This window comes from Osmerus mordax, chromosome 17, assembly GCF_038355195.1.
Source record: "Osmerus mordax isolate fOsmMor3 chromosome 17, fOsmMor3.pri, whole genome shotgun sequence".
Lineage (NCBI taxonomy): Eukaryota > Metazoa > Chordata > Actinopteri > Osmeriformes > Osmeridae > Osmerus > Osmerus mordax.
In genome coordinates this window covers 15,290,394-15,305,149 of record NC_090066.1, presented here as the reverse complement: position 1 = coordinate 15,305,149, position 14,756 = coordinate 15,290,394, and the positions used below count along the sequence as shown (strand labels likewise).

General features: G+C 40.6%; 1 protein-coding gene across 4 annotated transcripts in view; it reads right to left on the bottom strand.

Annotated features, from left to right (window-relative positions):
• The window catches only part of scaf11 (SR-related CTD-associated factor 11), a 74,214-nt gene that overhangs the window by 25,593 nt on the left and 33,865 nt on the right, over window positions 1–14,756 (bottom strand). For all 4 annotated transcript variants that reach the window (XM_067254830.1, XM_067254831.1, XM_067254832.1 and 1 more), the window contains one exon: window positions 8,705–9,006. In XM_067254830.1, coding sequence (XP_067110931.1) covers window positions 8,705–9,006 — 302 coding nt within the window. The remainder of the gene's footprint in view (window positions 1–8,704; window positions 9,007–14,756) is intronic.

Here is a 14,756-nt window from a genome sequence, read left to right as displayed (position 1 = left end):
AAAAGTCTTTCAATAGGTGAAACTATCTGACTACTAACCTGAACTTCATTGCCACAGCCTAAACTTTGTCAATCTGTTCATGAAAATTATTAATTTCAGCCTAAACCGTACAACGGAACGTTGAATCGAATTCAACCAACGCAATCGCTACCAAGACGAACACAGCAGTAGTCTAGTACTGTACTGTAGTAGTAGAATTTATGGGGCAGCTTCTCCACACAGGGCTATATCACATTTTGCGTTGTTACTGACAATGATCGCTACCAGTGAGCTTTTTATGAATGAGCGATTTTCCACTAAATAAATGTCAAGCTTATTTATGTTTTTGGGGGCATATTTTCAGTTAGCAGATGGTACTGTTTGAATCGCGATTCCATCTTCTACTGCCGGTAACGTCGTAGAATAATCTTCAAAGGGGGTTCTTTATTAATGAATGAATGCAATATGAGTAGGCTAAATGCCTGAAAATATCACGAGAAGGGAAAACTTAAAAGGACGTTTAAGTCATAGAGATTAGGTAAATTTTTACACCGGTCTGCCAAATGTATTCGTTTTGATTCAGTTATGAGGCTGCCTCTTGCAGGGGAAATGAGAAGACATTTCATTCTACACGTCACTCGTATTTTGAGTTGTAAATGAGCAGCAAAAAAAGATGCTTTTAAATCTATGTAATCTTTATAAATAATAAGTAGGTCCTATGCATTTTTATATAAAATATACAGAAATATCAATATCAATATTGTAAAAATGTCATAAAAAAATGGACCACTGTGCAACCGACCCAAGCAAGCACACCCTACAATTTCCCCAGAAATGGTATCCTCTCTAGTTTATCATTGTTACAACAAAACCAAAGACTTTTAAGTTGTGGTATTCTGTTAACATGTTTAACCATTTATTAAACACATCCTGGATATAAAAAGAACAAAAATGAAATCACATTTCTAGTGATAAAAAATAAAAAGGTAATAGTCAGCAAAACAATTGACTTTTAACCTCAAACATGACGTGCTCTCTTCACTGCTGACAGCCATCTCTGCACAACTCTTGTCTGGCAGAAACTGAAACCTCTGGTCCCTCAATGCTAATATATAAAAGCTTCCATAGCATTTAATCAGTATGATACTAAGTACCCAAGTCGACACCATTCTTCTGCTGCAGTTCAATAGCCTGGGAGAACAAGGCGAACGGCTGGCCCGTCTTAATTACGTGATATGCCGTTGTTATAAGTCGTGCAATAACACGATGGGCATCTATATTTAAATTCCTGACCAGCATGGTCAACGGCCTCGAAGATGGATTGTCAACCATCCGCTTAGCTGTCACGCAAACCAGGTGCTGTCTGCTAGCATGGCTGGTCAGGGATTGTTTTAGAAAATTGTCGGTCCGCTTTAGACGGGAACATACAACAGACGACACAGTGCATCTTCGTTCCATAAAAAAAGTTGCTTCTGTTTGAGCTCGTAGCTCTGCTGCCATCTTCACTTTATTGTCTCGCGCCAGTTGTTAAAAAATTTGTCGAGATTAGAGAATTACAATTTGACCACCACTCGTCACTCACTACTCAAATCTTGATTTGCCAACTGTGCGCCCCACGAGCTGAAAAGTTATTTATGCTTTAGCAGATAGCAAAACATATGAAGGATGTTAACTTTTACAATGCCATTTTTTTTTTCAATCAATAATTTGCAGTGGCCTGATCAGGCCAGTGAGTTGCTAGTTTAACTGCCCCGTCGTTACTTTTTACTGGCCCCGGGCCATCGTTATTGTCGAGCCCTGTGATCTGTGGTGGCTGTGGCGGTTTCCCAGCCACCACTGGAAAACAGATGCATAGACCGCTGTAGTATGTGTTGCCTGGGCAACAGAGGCTAATGTCATGATGCTAATGCTTCAGTGAAATAGTAGATTACTTTTTCCGAAAGTAGATGTACTTCCTTAAAAATATCAGCTTATATTGTATATTACACTTCATAATTGTGTTTCATATCACAAAGTAAAATTAGTAAATAGTTATCACCCTGGCCTCTTTGCTTGTGGCGTTTCTGCAGCTGCCTTGCAGTAAAGCTATAGTTAGCCTAGCTATCTCCCAGAAGTTAAGCAGCTGCTAAACTAATGTTCTGCTACAGGTAGTCACGCGTGTTTTCGTGACGTCAGTGACTGTGGCTAGCAAGTTAGCCACCGTTAGCTTCACTTTTCGCCACAAAAACTTAATTTCAACTTAAACCATGCAACGGAACGTAAATAAAAATACAAGCAACGCAATCGCTAAGAAGACAAACCTTTTGACACTGACATCGTCTATGTAGCCAAATATTGAGTGATCCTTAGGGGTGGGAAAAGAAACAATAACTAGAGAGGGTACAATTTCTGGGGAAATTGTAGGGTGTGCTTGCTTGCGGAAGTTTTTCCCTTCTAGTGATATTTTCAAGCATTTATCCTACTCATATTGCATATTTCATTAAGAACACCCTTTGAAACAGCTGCGAACCCCCTTTGAAACAAGCTACTGTAACAACGTTGTCACTGGCAGTGTGGAATTGCGATTCAAACAGTACCGTCTGCTAACTGAAAATATGCCCCCCAAAACGTAAATAAGTTTGACATTAATGTAGGGGGAAATGGCTAATTCAAATAAGTTTGCTAGAGGCAAGCTAGCTGCTGTTGCTCCACATTTCACTGATTGTTTGAAAGCACCGGAAATGAGAATGTTTCTTTTGACATAAAGTTTAGCTGTGGCTTTGAAGACAGTACGACACACTGCCAGTGGGCGAGCAGAGTCTGAGGCTAATGTCAAAACAAGCCGCGGTGTCACTCAAATTCCAAGTTTTACACAAATCACAAAAATATGCTGACCCGCTGGCTATCTTCGCAATCGCCATATCTTTAAGACACTGCCCTCCTTCTGATTTTTGATGTAGAATTGACCCTGGTACGAAATTAAGAAAATACTCAGAGATCGACAACAGCTGACGCAATCGTCAACGGAGGCTGACGCCTGGGACACACTGCCTGCGATTGCCTGCGATCTGCAGCGATTGTTTTGGCAGCTGGTCGAATTTTTTCGCGAGACGCTTGCGAAATCGGCTAAAGGATGATGAAATACACCATATTAGTTGATATATTTGAATAAAAAAACATGTTATTAAGATTTTACTCCATTAATTGTAGACTACGGTGAACATTTGTAAAGTTGTAGACTTTATAAGTACACAATGTTGGTAACGAATGTCTTAACATGTGGTTACCCTGATGAAAACAAATTAAAATAAACGGATTGATCCGTTGAGCTAGCATGCCCGTAGTTGTTTTGTTTGTTTGAGAGAAACGAGTTGTCACGCGTTGCACACAACACACAGGCAGACATAGCCTACTGAGAGAGAACCCCCAAGTCGATTTCTAAAATCAGCATCAAATTAATTCTCGAAGTTGAAAGCACAGTTGTATGTCAGCAACAATTTTACAAGGACAACGTAGATAAGGATCAATGCTGGGATATAGCCAATGCCATGTTTATGTACCATGTCAGCGTAAAGGAAAGCTCAGAGTAGCTGAAAGGCTTGGTGGCGGAGAAATGCGCGTCTGGTGTGAACAGCTTTTGCTCAGTCGTAGCCGATCGTGGCGCTGCGCGGCGCGTCCAGGCGCTTCGCAGCCAGTGTGTCCCAGGTGTGACGGGGCTCTCACGTAGCAAACCAAAGTTTTTACAGCAACCTACATTAAAATCTCACCACCTGGCTGTCTTCACAATAGTCATATCGTCATAACATTGCCCTCCTTCTGTTTTTTGGTGTAGAATTGACCGAACTATAAAATTACGAAAATACTAAACTACTATGACGCTTGCATGGCTGCCGCCTAGGCAGTCTCACGGGCGACGCGCACTCGCTCAAATTACAAAGACTTTCACGACCTAAATAAAAAAAAACGAGATGGCAGTTCCACTCAAAATTGCTTTCTCAACAAAACCCAATGGTTGGTAATTTTGGTGGTTGGCATTTTTCACTCATAATCCAAGCTCCAATTTGCGTGCTTGAACGTCTCTATCACGTTGTATCCATGCGTCGCTGCTAACGTGTGCTGACGTAGTGACGTAGGCTAGCACTGGTACCCTTCGTTGACAGAAGACACTTTTTGCCACAAAAACGTTGTAACCTCCGAAACTGTGCAACAGAGTGTAAATTAAAATACAAGCAACTCAATCGCTACCAAGACGAAACTTTTGACACCTAGGTTGTCTATGTAGTCCAAATATTGACTGAGGCATAGGGGGCAAAAATAAATAATAATAAATATATATGTGAGAGAACAAAGGTTGTGCTCTCGCCGAAGGCTTGAGCACACCCAATAAATATAAATATATGAGAGAGAACAATGGTTGTGTGCTCTCACCGAAGGCTTGAGCACACCTAATAATAGTAATAGTAAGAAAAGTTAGAAACACTTAAGTGGCTCTGCAGCTTCGCTGCTTGGCCACCAAATATTATGTGTTCATTTTTCACACCTATTGAGGAGTATGTTTTGCTATGAATGATGTGAGCTGAACTCCAAAAGATAAGAAACAGACAATGGGTTGAACGATCACTTAAGTTCAACCCATTCTAAAGTTGGTACTAGGTCATTGAAGAAATCTCCAAATAACAGTTATAAAATCTGGGAAAATGTGTAATTTGTAATAGGATTGAACATGGAACGCTTTTGTTGTTACCTGCCCTCCATCTTCTCCCAGTCCCTTGCAGAATATGACTATGTGAGCCGAGCAACATGTCCCTGGACGTGAACATGCATTCAGCCTACACATTCTGTGGTCCATGCACACCAAATTCTTATTTTTTAATTCAAAATATTAAGCACTGTATATGAGATGAGGGCAAACGACACAGAAATGAAAGGGGGGTGATCGCATGCATGTGACTGGCCTGAACCAAAGCAAAACAGTTAAACTAAATTAGAATTACTAATAATATTTGTTATATTTCCTACCCATATTATACTTCAGATAAAAATGTTGCATGTAACGTTTTCTTTATGTGTCTGCAGGGGGATTGGATCCTAACTTGGAAAAAGGGTATCAAATTGTTGTTGGCCGGGAGCCTGACCGCCACATAATTTGTTCTGTTTATTTACAAATGTTATGACATACAATCTCTTTCTGATCAGTCAAATGTTTTCATATGTATCCATGCCTCAAGAAACCGACAAGGAGTCACATTTGCAATGAGCACCAGTAAACGCATTAAATCACAATTATTTTGTACTGATCTATAAACAAGCTGATTCAATGTCATGCCCGCACTGCAGCACTGCTCACCTGGCCGTATTGGCATAGTAAAACCGATACGAAAATGTGCTTCTAAATGACAGTATACCCCAAAAACGTATTTGTGAAATGCCAATGGAAAGGTTGTCCAGCAAGTAAATCTTCGTTTGCTAATGCCTAACAAAGCAATGGAATTCAATTACCTGTTGTCTTTATATAGGCTAATGGTGCATGTACACTACAGCATTATTTAATGCTCCACTTTGCTTGCCTTGCCAATACGCACCACGATTGGGGGGCGTGTCAGACAAGTGAATGCAGAGTGGAAGTTCTCTAAGGTCACTGTTGTAGTTTGTATTACGGTGTCATGGCCAAGCATGCAAAATTGGGTTTATGTACTCACGATATCAATCAAAATACAACTTTTACATACAATGCAAGAAATCTGATACACTGGCTAGATGTAGCATGATCTTATCTATTTAACACAACAGTACTGACTTTTTTGTCGTTATCCCTCAGGTGCAGACTTGTGTTAATGTATTTATAAATGTATCGTAATAGTAGTCGGTTGTGTGCCGGCTGGGCTAGCTAGCTAGCATGGAACAAGGTTGCGTAATGTGATGAGACTGAATTTAAAAGTACAAAAAACACATCAGGAACACAGACAATATCGGCAACCCTGTGCCATGCATTTTTTGTTGTTGTTGATTTTACCAATTAAACAGGACTGGGTTCGCAGCCACACATACATAGAGTCCCTTACTGCAAACTCAACCGTTTTAAGAACTCATTTGTTCCAACTTCCATAACATTTCTCAATGCTGCTTGAGGATGAATTCTATGTAATACTTTTTATAGTGCCTTTATTACGGTGATCTTTTAGCATGTATTATTATGAGGTGTATGTATGTGTTATGTTATGGGATATCTTTATCAGTCTGCTTGTCTTTAATGAGTTTGTCATGGAAAGGAATTTACAGGACCATAACATTTTTACAAACCACTCATAAGACCAATACACCTACAGTATTTCAACTACACACAGTGTAGCGTTAGATCAGTGGCTAAAGCGCAATGGGGCACAGCTCAACGCCGTGATATATTTTTCTCATGAGATTCATAGTGCTAGCTCAACATGGCGACAATTTTTTTTTTTTTGCGAAGCGCTCATCCAAACAACGTTAATCGCAGCACAGCATGTTTAGAGATGCAACTTCAGTTTGTTACTCTTACTAAGAGATGGATCTCAAATGTCAATACCGCCAATCCTGATGCTCTGTATACGCTAATAGGTTATTCCTTTTCACATACTCTTAGGATCTAGGGCCTGAGAAAGGTGCATAGGTCTACTTCTCATTCTCCTTGAAATTCTCTCTCGGAGCAGAGTTTTTCTGCTACCTCCATTAATTTCTGTTCAGGAGTCGTCACTCACCCTGTATGGAACCCAACTGTTCTCTACCCCCAGGCCGTCCTCAGCCTTGAGGAGCTGGAAATACTCTGGTGTTACTTCTATAATTATTTTACAAAACTCTAGAAAGAGCCATTTTAAATCAGCTATCTCCTTTCCTAACCAAGAGCAACCTGCTAGACACTCACCAATATAAGTTCAAGGCAAACACTCCACTCCCTATACAGTTATAGCCTCTGACCTCTCAACTGTCCTGGTTCTCCTCGACCTGTCTGCAGCCTTAGACATGGCCACCCACCAGCTTCCCAGGCTGGTTGCAATGGGTATTGCTGAAACTGCCCTCAAACACATGGCTTCTCTTACCACTGCTACGATGGCTATACTCAGTGTCACTTAATGTTTGTACAGGATTCATTTTTCACTTGGCCTAAGGGAATAGAAAGCTGTACATTACTTGTTATGGTCCCTGGAAACATTCTGGATTTTGTATTTGAGATCCTGCTGTCACACTGTCTTGTATAAGACTGCACCCACTAAATATTTATGTTGCAGATAATATGATGCAGTTTTTCAATGTGTTGTAGTTGAAATGTTATTGTTGCACTATAGTTGAGATATTGCTATTGTTCCACAATAAAAATTATTTGAGCTGTTGTCCTGTTAGATAATATAGAGTAGCCTATTAGCCTCACTTACTGCCATTTGCAGAGCGTTTCAGCCTGGTTTTGCTAAGACAACATAAAAACATAAATCAGTATTTTGCAGTTAGCAAGCAATGCAAGCCTACAGTGTTGTGTCCCGTTTGTGCACTTCATTAAAAAGGAGGCAATCTTATAAAACTTTTCAGGATCTACATTATATGCATCTGTTTTAGCGATTTATAAATTATGAGAATATTTATTTTTAGATATATATTTAAGTGACTGACTGACCAAATGAACCAAAACAGTTTGGAATTTGGCCTTCTTGGTCACTCAGTTACTTTACAGCATTGCTCCACCAGATTTTGGTTATGCCCAACAAATGAATAATTCAATAGTTGCTAGCTAGCACGACTACCTTTCAATTCTCAAACTGTGGCTTTTTCAGTGTTAAACAATTTTGCAAAATTATTGTAGCATATAATATTATATTTCAGTTATAACTCATTATTTCATTGTGAGTTGTATCTCACGTTTTTCTGGAAAATCAGGCTAAAATATAGTTTCAACATGCATACATTTTTTGCCCCAAAACAACGAAGCAGCATCTATGCTGCGGTTTCGTTAGCTCCATTACGTCTTTTTGTGGCTGATGGCACCTCTGCACCCCCGCTTGTGTGGCAGCCTTAGTCTGGTCCTAATCAGACCCTAGTACATTTCATTTGTACAGAGGGTCTGGGATCGCTCCATTGACAAGTGTTAACTTCCTTGAAGGCGGGTACTCTGTTGAAGTTTCAAACTATTGGATCTGCCCCGAGCCACTCTGATCTGCCATAACCAATCGCTAGCGTTCGCCTTAGCCAACTCCTTCACCACTACTGTAACGGAGCTAGCTGCCGTAGCTGGAAAATCAAACTTTGGCTTCGCTCGCATCTTTCTCCGCTGTTATTACTGAACTACAACTCAAACTAGCACACAACATCAACTTCATTGTTCTCAGCCACTCCCTCTGTTCGCTGATTGGCCTTACAAATTTTTTTTGTTGAGAAAACCGACTTATGTGCCGAATTCCCAGACCTAGTACAGAAGCAAAATCTAAATTGAGCGGAAGTACGTAGGAGGGCAGAGCCAGGCTATGGCGGCCTCACCCCGGTTGCTTAAATTGTCGTGTAAAATTGGGAAACAAACTGTACTCCTTATAGATCTTGACAACAACTTGAATGAAATAAAACAATGCTTTTATTATAGGGTACACAGTAGACTAGGCTTAGTAGAACCCTACAAAAACACTCAGTGAAAAAAATCTTGCTCAATTAACATTTCTTAGTGATCTACCCTGTTAACCCTCGTCTACCCAAAATACTATGCGATGAGGTTGAGTATCCACTCTTCACTTACCTGTGTGGTGCGGCTATCTGGCTGGGCGGCTGTCAGACTGCCATGCTGCATGGGAGGTGGTGGTGGGGGAGGAGGGGGGAGGCCCTGGGCTGTCACACAAGGAACCTGTAGGAGAGGCACTGTGGGATGGAGGTGTATGGGGACCTGAGGCGGCATTCCATATGGCGCTGCTGACGGCAGGTTGACCGGTACTCCATGTTGACCCAGGGGATAGTGGAGAACATTGAACTGGGGGTGCATCACACCTAGGGAGACTTGACTTTCACTCTGTGTTTGAAGAGTCAGATCATCTTTAGGGAGATCTACAAAAAGATATGATAGAAAATGAGATATGATGCCAATGAACACGTGTCCTTAATTTCATTTTTGTATTTTTTTTCACGTTTCAAGTTTTTTCACAGATACAGAGGAACAGAAAAGTAAACACACACACACAGACAGAAAATAATACAAAAACTAAAAACGTAACAACCATGAACATGCTGGATTGCATTGATTCCACAAAGTGATCCTGGGACATATACAGTTTTCAACCCTCATCCTGTCATTGACCTTTAAAAAGAGTCCATTTCACCCATTTCTCTTCACATTGTTCTGCCTGTACTCTTAATCTATGTGTTAGATGTTCCATCACATACATCTCATTCACAATTTTCAGCCATTCATCTCGAGTTGGGGGACCTGGTTTATACCATCTTTTTGTAATGGCTTTTTTACAGGCTGCTATCAAGATTTTGAACAAGTTCCTGTCTGATCTTGCCACAATATTTCCAGCCATATTACCAAAATACATTTTACATTTACATTTAGTCATTTAGCAGACGCTCTTATCCAGAGCGACTTACAGTAAGTACAGGGACATTCCCCCGAGGCAAGTAGGGTGAGAATATCTACAAGCACAAGAATCTTAGCTTTCCAATGATGTGTAACATGTGTAGTAGTCAAAAAATTGTATTTATTAACATTTAGTGCGTAGTAACAGGGGGGGGTAGGGGGCAGTGTTTTCGCCGAAAACACTGCCCCCGAGAATCGAACCAGCAACCTTCTGATTACTAGCCCGATTCTCTAACCGCTCAGCCACCTGACTCCCTGTACAAATACAGTACTGTACATGAATTAGGTACTTCATAACCCAGGATGCTGGTCAAAGTCAAGTGCACATCTTCCCAAAACTGAATAATGTTTGGGCAGAGCCAGAAGACATGAGCATGATCTACATCTACAGCACCACATTCTCTCCAACATGGTTGGGACACTGATACAAATTTGCTCCTAAGTTTGGGAGTAATAAAAAATCGTATTATATTCTTCCAACAGTGTTCTCTCCATGAACGTGATGATGCAGTAGATTGCTGGGTTCTCCATATATGTAGCCAATCTTCCTCAGAAATATTCACACCCAACTCAACTTTTTCCCATTTCTGCTTGACATATAGGGTTGAATTCCCTTTACTCTCCATTAATTGCTGATACAATGCAGATATTATTCTGTATCTCCCTGAGTTGTATGTTCCTATTACAATTGAAATTACACAATGTTTGTCCTGGTTTGTATTAGGTTTTACCTCCCTCTCAAAGTAGTCCCTTAGTTGCAAATATCTGAAATGATCCCGGTTATAAAAAGCAAACTTTTCTCTCATCCGCTGAAAACTCATGAAATTACCCTCTTTTGTTACTGTACAGAGTGCTGTTATTCCATTTCGTATCCACTGTTTGAATCTCTGGTCAAGAGTGTTTAGAATGAATTGTTCGTCATAGGCTGCCCACCTAAGTAGTCTGAGATCACCCTCTAATTTACATTTACGCGTGGTGTCATACCACACTTTGAATGTAAATTGGGTGATCCTGTCCATCTGTTTAATTAAATCTTTAGCGTCCTTACCACCCCCAATGAGACTTTGGATTTCCCTTCCTTGTACATATTGTTCAAGGTTTTTCCATTTAGCCTCATAGCGTTCATCACACCAGCAAACTATAGGTCTAATCTGCAGCATGAAAATATTCCTTGAGGTTTGGCAACGCCATTCCCCCTTTATGTTTCCCAAGTTGAAGAGTCTCAAATCTGATTCTCGGTCTTTGTTCATTCCATATGAACCTTGAGATAATTTTGTCCCATGCTCTGAATTGTTTTTCAGGTATCTCAATGGGAAGAGCCTGAAAGAGGTAGAGGAGTAGTGGGAGAATATTCATCTTTATGGCCTCTATTCGTGAACTAAAGTCCAGGGACAGGACAGCCCACCTGTTTATATCATTCTTGATAGTTTTGTCCATTTTAACAAAATTGGCTTCATATAAGTCTTCCATCCCCCTTGTTATAGTTACCCCAAGGTATTTCATTGTTGTTGATTTCCAGTTTAGATTTGTTGTATAGCTTTGGATGGGGAATAGTTCAATGTTAATATCTGAGTTTATCAAGTTCAACTTATAACCAGAATAAAAACCAAAGATCTCAAGTTGGTTAATTAGTACAGGAAGACATGTGTCTGGGTCTTTTAGGTAGCAGATCACATCATCAGCAAAAAGCCCAATGGTGTGGTCTTCATTCCCAACATTAATACCTGTCTAATTGCTTGCGCCAGCGGTTCTATAAAAATTGCAATAAGTGTTGGTGATAGGCAACAACCTTGCCTGGTAGATCTCTCTAATTGTATGCTCTCTGTCAGACTGCCATTTATTTTAATCCTTGCAGTTGGTTTTTGATAAAGTGTTTTAATGCATTGTATTGTATAGTGTTTTTAACACTGCCCCCTACCCCCCCCTGTTACTACGCACTAAATGTTAATAAATAAAAATTTTAGACTACTACACATGTTACACATCATTGGAAAGCTAAGATTCTTGTGCTTGTAGATATGTAAACCATTTCAAGATCGAGTCACAACAACAAGTTTAGTCAACGTCTTTGTCCAGTCACCACTTTGGTGTTGTTTACAAAGCCAAACGTCTCTACACTCTGAAGTTATGTCCCCTGTTGTCAGGACCCCTGTCAGTCCTACTAGTGTTGAGTAATAGAAGCTTGAACACAAGGAAAGTGAAAATTTCTATTTCCGCCTAGATTTTGTTTTGAAAACAGAGGCCTGAAGAGGCCTAGAGGTGGTAGGTATTAGCTGGAAGACTAAATTGGACCACAGGTTGAAGCCTTACCCAATTCAAAAGTCAAACATAATACCACAATATATTCATATTTGACACATGTTTTTATAAGAGTACATCCAGGCATTTTCTAAAAGGGCCTTTTGGAGACTCCAAAATGACCCTTTGTAACCAAGGTCAAATACTCAGGATAAAAGGTATTATTTTTCATAATTGTTATCTCTAATGAAAGGTGGTACTTAGAACTATCATATATAATAGTTAAATCCCTAATTAGTATTACTGAAACACAAAAATTGAAGCATGAACACATTGGAGTGCTTTATCTGATTCCCAGGATTGGCGCACAAAGAAAACTGATTCTGTCAACCATATTGCGCAATCGACTCTTATTTTGAAGGCTCCACAGACGCATACAAATGAGGTATTGGCATTTTCAGCTAGCTGTCAGCTACAAGGCTAACGAGCTAATTTCAGAGCCAGTCGAAGCCAGTTTGAGAAATTAGTTTAGAACGAGTGTGGGGGGGGGGGGCGGGGGGGGGCAGGACGCACAGACCTAGTTGGCTTTAGAGGGCTGTCTACGGGGCATGGAAGCTCCTATTGGGTCAAACAAGGTGTCAATCAAAAGGGGAGGGTTCAACGGACATTTTGATGCCTTCATATCGTAAATACTCCGTTGCTAACCGGAGAAAAGAACACTTTTATGTGAACAAGTTGTTTCTTCCGTCGGCTAAGTTGCAAAATGAAACAAAGGATAATGGCTATTCATGAATGTAAAACATTGTATTTGGACGAATTACTTTACATGGTTAGATACTTTGAACCCTTGGGAATGTACGCAGATCAAGTTTTGATGTGTTGTTTGCATACCTGGACGACACAGAACCTTTGAGGGTAAGTAGAGACGTTTGGCTTTGTAAACAACACCAAAGTGGTGACTGGACAAAGACGTTGACTAAACTTGTTGTTGTGACTCGATCTTGAAATGGTTTACATATCTACAAGCACAAGAATCGTAGCTTTCCAATGATGTGTAACATGTGTAGTAGTCTAAAAAATGTATTTATTAACATTTAGTGCGTAGTAACAGGGGGGGGTAGGGGGCAGTGTTTTCGGTCCCGCGGGCGGGCCCGGACGAAAAACAGGTTAACATTCAATGACAGTATCTTAATCATTTCCGTGGTTGTAATACTGCAATCCAGACCTTAACATAAAAACAATAACAGTAAGTGAACTCTGAACTATAAATTGAACATAGAACATTGTGACTTCCAAAGAAAAGGATGAGTTTAGCCATCCTCTATGTTCCCTGTTGGTGGGAGGAGGGAAAGGTGCCTCATGCTCGTAGGGGCCCTCCCTAGTGGTGAGAAAATACTCGTTCCTACTAGAAATGTCCAACATTCGGCGCTAAGGCCATTTCCTCCATCGGTTTTGAAAGATAGACTTGCTAGAGTCTTTAGTCTATATATATGTCGCCCTGAATCGATTGTAGTTTGCATCGAAAGGGGAAGAAAAAAACAGCAACAAAAGAGCAGGCTAGCAATAGGTAGAAACCTTGCCTTCAAAATTATATGCAATATAAATAGATTATAACAGAGACTCAGATCGAATGGGAATCTAATTCAATGTAGATTTATGTGTAATCTAATAACCAAAATAATACCTCTATTTTTATGTCTCTTCAAAAATGAGCTTACGATTTCTTCTTTCTTTGAGCGTTTATCTCCCTGGTCCGTCAGTCATGATCCCTTCTAAACTCTGTGAGTCTGTCCCTTGCACGGTGAGCTGCTCTGCCTGAAGTAGTGTTTTTCCATGGAAGTAGCTCATTCAGCCGTTCCTCAACGGCCGTTGCCGTGTTTGTCTTCTCCACAGTCACCTGGTATCCTCGTCTATTCAGGTCCTCGGCCGCCTCATCTGCACTCCTGTAGACCTGTAGTCCAGTTTCCCAGTGGACGCGCATCCTCGTGTAGGGTGTCTGGAAACGGATCCCCTTCTCCTTCAATATGGTTTTGATCGGCCCATATGCTTTGCGTTTCTTCACGATGTCAGTTGCATAGTCATTATCAAAGTAAATTCGCTGTCTATCGATCTCAAACTTCGTCTGCCAGGCTTTCTGAAGAACCAACTCTTTGACTTGGAATTGAAGAAAGTTCACTATTATCGATCTAGGAGTTGCTGTCGCAGCTGGCTTAGGGATCAGTGCACGGTGCGCCCGCTGTATCTGAAGGTCAACTCCAGGTGGCAGACCGAGCTGTTTTTCGAGCAGTTCACTTACAAAGTGAGCGACTGATTTACCTTCTTTGCCTTCTGGTATTCCATAGATTCGCAGGTTATTTCGTCTAGAGCGGCTCTCCAGATCAATCATCTTGTCCCGCATCTCTGTGCTTTGTTTCACCACTGTTATCAACGTGTCTTTCAATTCCAGGCAGACTGACTCCAGGTCGGCTATGCGTGTTTGCGCCTCCGTAACGCTAGCATTCTGACTCTGCAACTCATGCAGAACTTCTACTTTGAATTCGGCAAGGTCATCCTTCATAGACTGTGACATCGCTTTTAAATTCACTTAGGTCCTTTCTCATGTCCTGTTTGAAATATTTCAGCTCTTTAGATAGTTGTGACAGACTTTCTAACACATTGTTAATGTTAGCTTCGTTACTCCTACTCGTGGCCATTTCTTCCTCTCCCTCTTTCCCATTTCCTGACTTTTTAGGCATCTTTTTGTCTTTCTTTTGACTCTTTTGCATCTTCCCTCCTCTGACATTGGATTTTAGATGTATATGATTCTGATATTTTTTAATAGGAGGTATTTTTCTAAAACCGATTAGAGGAGCTCTCTACTATGCGTCCATCTCGCTCTAGCGCCACCGGAAGTTCCTTGTATTAAATATTTATTTGACATGAAATACAAAATTTATAATTTCTTCGCTCTCTCGTCTACAGAAGGTACAAAACAGAGCTG